The sequence below is a fragment of the Octopus bimaculoides genome, chromosome 3 (assembly GCF_046866305.1).
Source record: "Octopus bimaculoides isolate indiv1 chromosome 3, ASM4686630v1, whole genome shotgun sequence".
Classification (NCBI taxonomy): Eukaryota; Metazoa; Mollusca; class Cephalopoda; order Octopoda; family Octopodidae; genus Octopus; species Octopus bimaculoides.
The window spans coordinates 5,554,496-5,568,813 of NC_142930.1; the positions used below are offsets into that span (position 1 = coordinate 5,554,496).

At 37.9% G+C, this 14,318-nt stretch overlaps 1 protein-coding gene across 3 annotated transcripts in view; it reads right to left on the bottom strand.

Annotated features, from left to right (window-relative positions):
* Positions 1-1,103: 1,103 nt before the first annotated feature.
* LOC106867196 (E3 SUMO-protein ligase NSE2) overlaps positions 1,104-14,318 on the bottom strand; it is a 33,060-nt gene continuing 19,845 nt past the window's right edge. For all 3 annotated transcript variants that reach the window (XM_052966666.2, XM_014912002.3, XM_014912003.3), the window contains exons 3-6: positions 11,048-11,157; positions 9,471-9,618; positions 5,557-5,740; positions 1,104-1,313 (exon numbers count right to left, since the gene is read on the bottom strand). In XM_052966666.2, the coding sequence (XP_052822626.2) occupies positions 1,169-1,313; positions 5,557-5,740; positions 9,471-9,618; positions 11,048-11,157 (587 nt within the window). In that variant the 3' untranslated portion in view covers positions 1,104-1,168. The remainder of the gene's footprint in view (positions 1,314-5,556; positions 5,741-9,470; positions 9,619-11,047; positions 11,158-14,318) is intronic.

Below are 14,318 nucleotides of genomic sequence, written 5' to 3' on the forward strand. Positions count from 1 at the left end.
GGGCAATCTTAATCAAGTGGTCCCCTTTCCAAAAATTTCGGGCCTTGTGCCTAGAGTAGAAAAGACTATTACTATCCAGTAGAGCATGCTCACTTTCTGCTTTTCTCATCTTTGCAAATTCTCTGTATTAATGGTTCTTATCTCACTACTCGGCAACCCCACACTTTGCAATGAAGACTCATGCAGTTGCTCTCTCAACAATCTCGATACCATGTTTACTCTGACTACTACTTATTCCTTTATTGTACATTGAAGATCACCATTTCCCTGACTGCAGCAGGGTTTTGTCTTCTCCCTTACTTCATAAATACTCTAACCATTGCTATGCTTACTTTGAGGTCTCTCCATTCTAGATTTTGCATCCATATCAGGAATGCCTTTAAATTTTCTGAAATTCATTTATGAGAGCTAGGTCATTAGTATTCAGGAACAGCCAGTCTTAAATTCTTCTACTAAAGCTTAGAGGATTATAACAAACAGAAGAGGGCTGAAGACCAAACCTTGATTGATACCTATCTCTGTTAAATTTATTGCAGAATTCACTGACTCTCACTTTGCTGACAGCACCTCTGTACGTAGTCTGCACAGCTCTCTTCACATCAGTACAAAGTCCATTTGTCTCCTCTTAGCTTCCTCACTGACCGCCAGATCACTGAACATCAAACTCTATCAAAAGCCATCTCTAAGCCAACAAGTGCCAATTATAACCGACACTTAACTTCTGCAGTTGTCTCACTATCATCATTAGTATCTCTTCCAAGCACAAAGCATCTCATCCAGGTCAACTCTCTTCTTCATCAACTGAGCCATAGCGCTTTCTTCAACTTTCAGAACCTGGTCAGCCATCCGGTTTTGGTTGGTTGTGTAATTCTGAGTTAAGAGACTTTATTCAAAAATATTTAGCAGTCAGTTAAATTGTATCAATTTACCAGCTTCTACCCTCAGATGTTACACAGGGTACCCTTACATTTTAATGTGAAGTCTTAGCTATAAAAAAAATAACAAAAAATATTGCAATAAATATTGTGTCCAACTGACACCAGCATGGAAAAATGGACATTAAATGACAGTGATGATTGCTTTAAAAGTGTTAAATTTTGCAATTGAGATGAAATAAATGTTTTATTTTATAATGAAATGGGATTACAAATGAAAAGTTCAAAGTTGTTCATAACAAAATAGATTCCTTTGGGTTATTTCGATGTTTTGATTTCTGCCTATTTTTCCTTTCAATAAATCGTTTTAATTCTTTATTTTCCTCAAGGTTGCATTTTTGGAGTAGTTCTGCATTCGAACAAGCTGACACTGGACACCTAGAAGCAAAACAAAGAACACATGAAATATATCTAACTAATTAATGTATTCATTCACAGAACACAAAATTTTGGATAAACAGAAAGAATTCTTTAATATATTCTAGAATTGTATGGAGGACCAAACAGCACACATTCTATGGACTATGGCCACAGCTTTGCTAATTCTATGGTTGACATCAGCCACAATATCTCTTGAGAAGGATGCTGAGAATGTGTTGGTAAGACCACATAACCAATGAAGACACTCTAAAAGAGAGTTAATGAAAGACAGCTTAGCAAAATCATCACAGAATGAAGATTAAAACTAGCAGGTCAAATACTCCGGCTACTAGAACAATGCTGTTTTGAAACAGCTTTCAAATAGACCCTACCAGCGGAAGACCAAAAACTAGATAATGTAGAACATTTTTAACTGACATTAGAAAGGCCAATATCACATGACCAGATGCAGAGAAAACTGCAGCCCATAGAAACCTGAGGTGTTGACTTGCTGTCCAAAGGGCTCAAGATTACAAAAGGAACTGAACTGAATATATTCTAGACTTCATTGTGGTAAGAAGCTTGCTTTCCAATCACATGATTCTGGGTTCAGTCCTGCTGAACAAAGCTTTACGAGTGGACATGGTATTTGGAAACTGAAAAAAGCCTGTTGTATGTATCTTTCTGTCTGTCCTCCTTCACTGCTTGACAACTGGTGTTGGTGTGTTTACATCCCCGTAACTTAGTGGTTTGACAAAAGAATCCAATAGAATAAGTACCAGGTTTAAAAAAAAAAAAGAAAAAAGGAAAATAAAAAGGACTGGGATCGATTCTGTTGGCTAAAAATTCAAGGTGGTGCCCCAGAATGGCAGTAGTCTAATAACTGGAACAAGTAAAATATTAAAGTATAATAAAGTTCTATATTTAAGAGATGAGGAATTATGTACATTATTTACATTTGAAGGATATTTGCCCTCATCTGATATACTCTCCAGCCTTCATCAAGTGTCTTGGGGAAATTTCGAACCTGTGTTCTCATTCTTAAGGTATTTTTTTGATGTTATTATCATTATTATTATTCAGGTCACTACCTGGAATTGAACTCGGAATCTTGGGGTTAGTAGCCTGCGCTCTTAACCACTATGCCATATGCACACGGGCATATGGCGTAATGACCTGAATAATAATAATAAGAAGAAGAATACTAACATCGAAAAAATACCTTAGGAATGAGATCCCAAGTTTGAAATTTCCTCAAGACACCTGATGAAGGCTGGAGGGTATATCAGCCGAAACGTTGTGTTAATAGCAAACAAGATGTGGACAAATATCCGTCAAATGTAAATAATGTATAAAAGTATGAACCCGATGGGTCTTCAAACTGAAGACTTTATTAAATTTTTTAGAGCAAAGAGTTTTATAATCAGATGTTGCTCTTATTCCTAATGCTAATAATTCAACTGTGTGTGATTATGCTTCTTAACTAAAATAAATAGAATACTGTATGTCAACTAACTTAGTCATCGTCATCATTTAACGTCCATTGTCCATGCTGGCATGGGTTGGACAGTTTGACCAGGGGTGGCATGCTGGAAGGCTGCACCGGACTCGTCTGATTTGGCATGGTTTTCTATGGCTAGATGCCTTTCCTAACACCAATCACTCCGAGAGTGTAATGGGTGCTTTTACGTGCCACTAGAAAGGGTGCCATTTACGTGACACTGGTATCCGCCATGACTGTGATTTTGATTGGTTTGATGAGTCTTCTCAAGCATGACATAATGCCAAAGATTTTGGTCATTGCCTCTGTGAGGCCCAACACTCAAAACAAGCTCATCGACTTTGCTTCTGTGAGGCCCAATGCCTGAAAGGTACTTACGTGCCACAGGCATGGGTGCCAGTTATGTGAAACCAGCATCAGGCACAACTACAATTTCACTTGGCTTCATGGGTCTTCTCAAGCACAGGATATCACCAAAGGTCTTGGTCACTAGTCATTGCCTCTGTGAGGCCCAAAGTTCACCACCTCATCCCATGTCTTCCTGGGTCTACCTCTACTACAGGTTCCCTCCACAGTTAGAGTTCAATTGTCCTCATCCATACGCATCACATGACTATACCAGCACAGTTGTCTTTCTTGCACACCACATCTGATGCCTCTAATTTTTCTCTCAAGATGCTTACACTCTGTTGTATATGCACACTGACACTGCACATCCAGCGAAGCATACTGGCTTCATTTCTTTCAAGCCTACGTATGTCCTTGGCTGTCACAGCCCATGTTTCACTGCCATGCAGCATAGCTGATCACACACAGGCTTCATACAATCTGCCTTTCACTCTGAGAGAGGCCCTTTGTTGCCAGCAGAGGTGGGAGCTCTCTCAGCTTTGCCCAGCCTAATCTTATTCTCACAGCTGTGCTCTCAGAGCATTCACCTCTGCTACTAACTTGATCACCCTCATGGCAGTGAAAACCGGGCTTTGACTACAGAGGACTTGTGAAAGCTTGAAAGAAAATGATGGGCAATATCAGTGTGTACGAACAACAAAAAGTAAATGATTTAAGAGGAAAACTGAGCATAAGAGGCATCAGGTGTTGTGTGCAAGAGAGAAGACTGCGTATGGATGAGAACTGCATAAAGTGCTGAGCTCTAATTGTTGAGGAAACCTGTGGAAGGGGTAGAACCAGGGAGATGTGGGACAAAGTGATGAGAAAGGATTTTCGGGCACTGGGCCTCACCGAGGAAATGACAAGAGGCCGGGTGTTGTGGTGATTTCCTGTACTTCAGGAGATGTGATAGGCTATGAAAAATAGCTGGCATCCATATATACAGGCTTGTCCTTTACAGGTGCCAGTGGCATGTAAAATGCACTTGTGCTGGTGACATATAAACTATACACAGTACAGTCTGTAAAGTGGTTGGCATTGGGAAGGACATCCAGCCGTTGAAACCCTGACACAACAGACAACTGAAGTCTGGACAGCTCCCCTGCTAGACAATTTCATGTCAAACCATCCAACCAATGCCAGCATGGTAAACAGATGTTAAATGATGATGATGGCGATGATGATGATGATGATGATGATGATGATGAAATCAATACAGAGTGTAGCATTAGGAACAAGAAGAACATCTAACTATAAAACTACTCTAAAAAATTGAATAAATTCTTCAGTTTGAAGACGCAACAGGCTCACAGTTTCATCTTTTACTTGATCCAGTTAATTAGACTGTGGTGACCATTATGGGACACGGCCTGGAGTTTTTTAGTTGAAGGAATTGACTCAGTACTTTTTCTTTCCTTTTTTTTAAAAACCTGGTACTTATTCTGTCAGACTCTTTTGTCAAAGTTACAGGGATGTAAACACACCAACACCAGTTGTCAAACAGTGGAGGATAGAAAGACGCACACACAAGAGGATATGTTATTGAACTAACAACTCAAAGCTTTGCTGTTCAGATCCAATGCAATCATTTTAGAAATATTTGGACAGCTAGAAACTGGAAATAAGTATCAGATGATCAGGGCAGATTTTGGTGCCATACAAAAAGCACCCAATCCACTCTGTGAAGTAGTTGGCATCAGGAAATGCATCCAGCTGAAAAAAACCATGCCAGAACAGACAACTTGGGCCTGGCACAGTCCTCTGGCTTTCCAGCTCCTGTCAAACCATCCAACCCATGCCAACATGGAAGATAGATGTTAAATGATGATGATGAAATTTGTCTTTAATCCTATTAACACATGAGACTAGAAAATTAGCCATGGCAATCTCTCAGTAGATCAGGAGACATTTATATCAGACGATTAATGGAAGTGGTAGATATTAGCTAAGAATGGCTGAGTGGTGAAGTGATTGGAATACAGATTCATAAATGGTGAGTTCAAGCATGCTGCAAATACTCCTGCAAGACCTTAACTTATTGAGTGATGACTTTTAAGTACCCCCAGCTCTTCTGAGTCAAGACAGGCCATTCATAAAACATAAATTATACAAGAGTTGAGTTTCAAAATATTCTAGAACAAACCTGTACAAATTCTGCCAGCATGGACATAGAATTCTTTTATTTGTGTCAGTCATTTGACTGCAGCCATGCTGGGGCACTGCCTTGTAGTCGAACAAATTGATCCCCAGGGCTTATTCTTTGTAAGCCTAGTACTTATTCTATTGGACTCTTTTGCTGAGCCGCTATTGTGGATGTTAACACAAGTCGTATATCATAAATAAAGTGATTGAGTGATAAACTAGGCAATGTACCTTCCATTTGGCCGTGTCTGAAGATAATGTTCAATTCCTTTCCGGTCGTAACTGTGGCCACAGACAGTATTGCGGACAGGGTCTACCATTTCTTTTCCTGTTATTACACATCGAGTATTTTGTTCTTGCTGAGTTATTGCTATTTCCTCATCCATATTTTCCGATGATTGAGCACTGAGTTTCTCTGAAGAAGTAAAATAGAGATGTCCATAAAAGTAATGCAATTAAAAAAAAAAATCATCAATATTTGAGAAATTATTTTTCTTTGTTCAAAATAAATAAATACATACATATATATATATATATATATATATATATACTTGCAAAAGGATGCGTGCGTTTGATGATATAATAATACAAAGAATATATATGCATGTATACACACATATAAGTACATACTTACATCTACATGTGTATATAGATGCATATCAGGGTACAGGATGTTAGAAAAATGAACTACAGACAACGGAACAAACACATAGGAGAACAGATAGCCACTTGGAATTAATCCTTCGTCAATATATATATATATATATATATATATATATATATATATATATATATAGACTAGCCTGATAGACTCGGCTATGTCAAGATGGACTTATGTATTCTTCCTCACATTTGGATTTTTATGTATTCTCTCTCCCACTTGGATTTGAAATGTTGCCACATTTATAATATGTCTTTTCTACAGTAATTTTCTGCATTTTCGTGCATCTGAAGATTGCTCTTCATATTGCATTTAAGGTAATGCTCGCATTACTTAAATAAATTGAAGTAGCATGAAACGTGCGTACTGCAATCACCTTTGAAATCCGTGTTGCTTATTTTTTGATATATATATATATATACATACAATTAAAAGGGTAAAGGTTTATCAATTTATTAATAAATTAACAATTAATAATTTTTACCAAGCCCCTCAGTATGTAAACACACACATATATATATATAATAGTAAAACAACAATACAGCAATATTTACTGCAAATAGCAGTCGATAATATACAACGCTATAGTAAAGCTTCACTGTGCATCTACTGGTAAAGGTGTTTGCAGGCGGCGAGCATGAAAAATTTCATCTTACCTGTAGGAAGAACATTAGATAAATGCACAACCCAGATGTGGATAATCTAGGACCTAGGTTTTGAAATTTCTAAAATACGTTTGTTAACGTAAATTTGATTATTTATCATCAGCGAGATTTACCAGACAAAATTTTGAATGTTTTGAGTGTCAGTATACTCGCCTGAACGCCTATTTATACTTTAACCTCATGGTGCTTTGTTTTACTGGATAGCAATACTTTTGTATTACACTATATGTGTATATATATATATATATATATATATATATATATATATATATACTTTTAAAAAATATACCAATTCTTATATAAATGAGTGTTTGACACTCGAAACTTCAACACAGGAAGAAACGAACAAATTTTACACACTTCAGAAGGATTAACGTGACAAGGACAGTATATACTATTATTTTTAATTTTTAGTATTCTTAATTTTTAATATTTCTAATATTTTAATATTATATAGGTATATAAAGGGTTCTTAATGCATCTCTGAAGAACGGAATTACTAATAATAAGATGATCTTTAGATCACTTTGTGACTGTAGTAATATCCGCAAAACAATCGTAAGATATTTTATTCTTTAAACTTTACCAGATATTTCAGACTCAATGTGTAGATCAACAATCCACTCCTATACCTGCATTGTGCTATAAATATATTATCCATACAAAGGTAGATTAGATTGTCAAAAACATAAGTCCTTTAATATTTTAATAAACAAAGAAACTCTTGGTTTCTATCATTAGACACATGAAATGACCCAGGCATTAAATGTATACAAAATACCAATAATTGGTTTCTGCTATTATTCACATAATATAATATGATAGATAAATAGGTAGATGGATGGATGGAATGTGTGTGTGTGTGTAAAACATAAATAATACACAATCCTCCGGGACAACACCTTTTCCATTTTGTCTGCTGGTGTCATAAGAAATGTCATTTAGTGGCTTTATCAAAGAGTCTAATGGCATCTACTTAATTGCGCATAAAAAACTATATCATAATCTTAAAAAGGTTTTAAATATACACACACACACACACATATATATATATATATATATATATATAAACTAGCTTAAAAGCTGCCCTATCGGGTGACTTTTACGCTAGTATATAGCTTTTAAGCAACTGACCCCAAATGGAAAGATCTTCAAACAAATCTCTGACTTTACATTTGACGTATATTTGTCCTCATCTTGTTTGTTGTTAACACAACATTTCAGTTGATATACCCTCCAGCCTTCATCAGGTGTCTTGGGGAAATTTCAAACCTGGGTTCTCATTCCTAAGGTATTTTTCAATATTATTATTATTATTCAGGTCACTGCCTGGAATCAAACTCGGAATCTTGGGGTTAGTAGCCTGTACTCTTAACCACGATGCCATATGCCTGTGGGCATAGTGGTTAAGATCGCTGGGTACTAACCCCAAGATTCCAAGTTGGTACTGGTTCCACATAAAAAGCACTAGTGATGGTACATGTAAAAATCACTGGAGATGGTACCATGTAAAAATCACTGGAGATGGTACCATGTAAAAATCACTGGAGATGGTACCATGTAAAAATCACTGGAGATGGTACATGTAAAAATCACCCAGTACACTCTGTATTGTGGTTGGTGGTAGGAAGAGCATCCAGCTGCAGAAACCATGAACAGACAATGGAGCCTGGTGTGGGCCCTGACCATACCAGCTTCCGTTAAACTGTCCCATCCATAACAGCATGGAAAACAGATGTTAAATGATGATGATAGTTAACACTGGAATTTGGTTTTAGTGAAGCAATTGAGGTTGGAACTAGTCTGGTGTTTATTCAGTTAGAGAGAGTTGGAAGTTTTAGGATATTATATTAGCATTACGTTACTGGTAATGTCTGGGTATTTGCAGTTAATCAGTTTGAGTTTTAAAGAGAATTTTATCCAAAAATTGTACTACTTTCGTATCTACATGGTTTTTTTTTGCTCTTGTTTTCAATTTTAGCATTACTGCATAGTAATCATCAAGTGTGAAGTAGGTGCATACAGATTGATAAGATGCAGAAAGTAACGTTTTAGATGGCCTGTAATTTATTTCAGATTGTGGTAGAAAAGTTGTCTTGGTACTGCTCTTATTTCATCCATGTATACCACATGTACCTACATGTGCTTATAAAGTTTTTTTTCTTCTTTCCATAATTTTTATTGGATGAAACTAATGCTTCTTCTGATTACCCTGACATTTTAGAACAAATTCTAAAGTTCATCGAGGCTGATCTCAAAACACTGAGCCTTACAAAGGGAGATGACAAAGGACTGAGATATGTGGTGCCCACCACAACAGAATTGATATCCTAAAACTAAAGTGCCATGTAAAACACACTGGCACTGGTACCACATAAAAAGCAGCCAGTGCACTCTGTAATGTGGTTGGTGTTAGGAAGGGCATCCTGCTGTAGAAACCAAGCCAAAACAGACAGTGGAACCTGGTGTAGACCCTGGCCTTGCATGTACCTGTCAGTATTATCTGAATGCGATTGATGCGAGGCCCGCCTGACTGGCTCCAGTGCAGTGGCATGTAAAAAGCACCCACTACACTCTCAGAGTGGTTGGCATTAGGAAGGGCATCCAGCTGTAGAAGCATTGCCAGATCAGATTGGAGCCTGATGCAGCTGCTGGCTCTTCAGACCTCAGTCAAACCGTCCAACCCATGCCAGCATGGAAAATGGACCTTAAACAATGATGATGATGATGCTGATGATGATATATTTGACAGAGCAATCTGAATGCTGATGGGGTTAAATATTTCACAAATAATGTAAACACATTAAACTTGTACTTACTTTCTTCCTGTTGGTAAAGTTCAGAAAGTTTCACATATTTTTCATGTTTAGTGATATCATCTTCGGAGTTTTTAGTTTGCAATTTCTCTAAATTTTCTTTTAAACACGACAAATAATCAATATCTTCGTCATTTTCTGTTGTATTTCCCTAATAAAAATTTTAATGAGAAAATTAAAACTGAATTAATTCATTGAATATCTCATTACTCCAGTTTTCTAATTGTTGAGATCAGGCTTCCTCTTTCTCTTCTACTGCTCCACTCCTCAGAACCTCTTCACCATACATTGATCTTCATCTAAACCAGTAATTCTCAACCAGGGGTCATATGACCCCTGGGGTCCCATATGAGATTTAGTTGTGGGTGTGTCGTAAGATGCCTGCTTCCCAACCACATGGTTCCAGGTTCAGTTCCACTGCATGACACCTTGGGAAAGTGTCTTGGCCGACCAAAGCCTTACGAGTAGATTTGGTAGACGGAAACTGAAAGAAGCCCATCGTATATATGTATATATATATATATTATCTTTTACTTGTTTCAATCACTAAGGCTGTGGCCATGCTGGGGTACCAGGGTCAAACGCGGGTGTGTGTGTGTGAGGGCGATCCCTGCCTCAAGAAAAGAAGTGTGCCCTTCTAAATAATGTTATTACACTCTTTTCTCCTGGAATTGTTTTTCCTTCTGACCTTGTGCCCTTCCTTCAAAAAATTCCTGGGACTGTAGCCTGGGCACTACCTTGAAGAATTTTTGGTCAAATGAATCAACCCCAGTACTTATGCTTTGTTGAGCCTGGTACTTATTTCATCAGTCTCTTTCGCTGAACTGCTTGGTTATGAGGATGATACACACCAACAATGGTTATCAAGCCGTGATGGGAGACAAACACATGTAAACACACACACACACACACACACACGTGAAGGTCTTCTTTCAGTTTCTGTCTACCAAATCCACTCCAAAGGATTTGGTTGGCCCAAGGTTATACTAGACGACAATTGCCCAGAACCATGTAATTAGGAAGCAAGCTTGTGCCTCTCAAACTTGCCTTAGTCTGTGAAAAGTAAAGCAGAAGTATAAACCCCCACATCACTGATTTTCTGTAGGAGCAGCACCAACCAGTAACAATCTGATACAAGAGAAATATCCTCTTATAGAAAATGCTTGGTTGATGCAAATATCTATAACAGAAACTCCAGGTGTCACATCAAAATGACAGAAAATCAATCAGGAACAAGGAAACACCAGCAGCAGATTAAAACTCTCAACCCATGAACCAAGAAAACAATATCTCTGAGAAGCAGTAAAATCTTATCTCTTTCTAGCTCAAAAGTGAAATCAAATGAAAAGTTTATTCAGCAATAGTACTTTGTAGTAAAAATTGTTTGCCAACACAGCATGGCAAACAATCTTTACTTCAAAGTACTGTTGATGAATATCTCATGTTGTGAGATTCAAAAATAGTAATTTTCTAATTAAAAGTTTATCTTCAACACAATATGAATATTTGGAGAATAAATCAACACTAGAATCTACAAAACCAAACTGTACTTTATAATAGAGAAAAACAGTGAAATTTACCACTTCCTTGACATTTTTAATAGCAGTTTGATAATGTTTCAACTCTCGTTCCATTTCAATATATTTGTGCATTATCTTTTTCATTTCATCAATTTCTTTAGTGTTATTAGCTGAAAATAAAAATGAAATTAAATCAGAAAAATACCACAAGATTGAGTTAACAGTAAAAGAGATTTAACTTCATTTAGGGTTGGGAGAAAAGAGGGTATTGGTAATTGGAGGCGTACCTCGTAATTGGGTAGTGTAAGTTACAGTTGATCATTATCATCATTGTTTAACGTCCACTTTCCATGCTAGCATGGGTTGGACGGTTTGACTGAGGACTGGCAAGCCAGGAGTTCGCACCAGGCTCCAGTCTGATCTGGCAAGGTTTCTACAGCTGGATGCTCTTCCTCATGCCAACCACTCAGAGAGTGTAGTGGGTGCATTTTATGTGCCACCGGCATGGGGACCAGATAGGCAGCATTGACATCGTCCATGCTATAACGATGCTTTTTACATGCCGCTGGCATCGAGCATGCTCGAATGTTGCTTTTTACGTGCCACTGGCACAGGAGCCAGTCTGGAGGCACTGGCATTGACCACGCTCGAATGGTGCGTTTTATATGCCACCAGCACAGGCATTGGCCACAACTATGATTTCACTTGACTCAATAGGTCTTGACTAATTAAAATCATTGCTGGTTGGTAATTAGATTGGGAATGTATGAAGAAGAAAAGGGTTCTGGAATTACCCTTTTTAGAAGCAACAGAACTGGGCAAGTATGTGTTGAGACACAAAGTGGGGAGTAACGGAAAGAGGTAGGGGCAATATAAGTTTCCAGCATGAGATGGTTAAAATATGTGCACCTGTATTCATAGAGGTATGGCCACATGGTTAAGAAGAAAGATTATGAAACGACACAAATGGAAAATGGTCCCCGGTGCAAATCTCCAAAAATAACCAATACAAAATAAACAGCTAAATACATTTAAAAATGACTTCTTTAATTTAACCCTTTAGCATTTAAACCTGCCCAAATATTTTACATGGTCTATGTTTAAACTAGCCATATCTGGCCTCTCACACCTATCCTACAATACCGTTCTTAAAAATAATAATCTTATTGTTGAAATCTCAAGGCTATGAAATAATGAAGAATTCATTTAAAACAGTGTGAATAAATAAGCATTACGTTTGACAGAGTAAGCTGAATGTTTAAGGGTTAAAGGAATTTTATTTAGAAATAGAAAAAAAAAAAAAAGATTTCCCAGACAAACTACACATGCTATTAGAAACAATAAAATCTTCCAAAGATCTCTTACAAATGCAAAAGAAAAGAAAGACCGCAACACATTCGGTGCTGAACCTTTCAGGAAGATATCAAATGCAAGAAGAATGGTTGGGTAGGAGCAAGAAGAATTATAGCAGAAATGGCATGGAACCATGTAGAAAGAAACAAAAAAAATCACAGAACAGAGAGAGCCTATATTTAACCAGGAATCCAAGCATGCCATCATATAAACACACACACACACACAAATACAAGGCATGCATACATACACACACACGCGCGTACAGGGTTTGTTATTAAGAAACTGGTTTCCCAAACACATGATTTCAAGTTCAATCCCACGGTGGAGAACCTTGGGTAAGTAAATTCTATTATAGTCTTGGACCAACGAAAGCCTGATCTGTGAATATCATCATCATCGGTAGATGGAAATTGAAAGAAGCTTGCTATACGTATCATCATCATCATTATTCAACATAGATTTTGCTAAGCTTGCATGGGTCAGACAGGATTTGTTGAGGGGTTTTGTGTGTGTGTGTGTGTGTGTGTATGTGTGTATGTGTGCACTCTTATCTTGATAACAAGATGACAGTAAGCAAGCATCACTATTATACAAGTAAAATATGCCCTGCCATGGGGAAATATTACCATGCCTGGATGGGCATCCAGCTGTAGAAAATCTGACACAATGAACTCCACCTGATCTATGCAAGCATGAGAGTTTGGATGTTAAAAGAATGATGATGATGATATATATAAGTATGTATATGCTTATGATTGTCCAAATTCAATGACCACTTCATTTACAGATCCTTTGAAAAGAGTATTTCTGAAAGAACAGTAACAATGGAGGGAACAGCCCTGCCAGGGACCAGATAATCCTGCTGCATGCAAATAACTCTACAATGCCTCTTGAATACTGAATTCTTTAAACATTTACTCAATATGTGTTGTTTACCTGTATTTTGGTATAAATAAAAAAAATTGAAATTAAAAAATAGTTTTACATCTTTATATTGCTCCATTGAACGGGTTGAATGGTAGCAGAGAAGTTTGATTGATGGCTTGTTCAGCTATATCATCATCAGCATTTAATGATCGTTGTCCCTGCTGGCATGGATTGGACGGTTTGACCAGGGCTGGCAAACTGAAATGCTGCACCAGACTCCAGTCTGATTTGGTATGGTTTCTATGCCCTTCCTAATTCCAACCACTTCAAGACTGTAATGGGTGCTTTTACATGCCACCGGCAAGGGTGCCATTTGTGTGATACCAGTATCTGCCATGATTATGATTTTACTTAGTTTGATGGGTTTTCTTCTCAAGTACAACATAATGCCAAAGATCTCGGTCATTGCCTCCATGAGGCCCAACACTTGAAAGGAGCTTTTCACGTGCCACTGGTATCAGCCACTTTGCCACCGTGAGGCCCAATGCTCAAAAGGTGGATTTTATGTGCCACCAGCACAGGTGCCAGTTACATGATACCAGCATCAGCCATGACTACGATTTCACTTGACTTGATGGGTCTTCTCAAGCACAGCATACTGTGAGGCCAAAAGTTTGAAGATCATGCTTCACCACCTCATCCCATGTCTTCCTGGGTCTATCTCTACCACAGGTTCCCTCCAGTTATGCATCACATAACCATACCAGCACAGTCATCGCTCTTGCACACCACATCTGATGCCTCTTATTCCCCACTTTTCTCTCAAGAAGCTTACACTCTGTCGTACATGCACACTGACATTGCACATCTAGCAAAGCATACTGGCTTCATTTCTTTCAAGCCTACGCATCCTCAGCTGTCATAGCCCATGTTTCATTGCCATGCAGCATAGCTGTTCACATGCAGGCATCATACAATCTGCCTTTCACTCTGAGAGAGAGGCTCTTTGTTTCAAGCAGAGGTAGGAGCTCTCTGAACATTGCCCAGCCTAATCTTATTCTCTCAGAGCATTCACCTCTACTACTAATTCAGTCACCTAGATAACAGA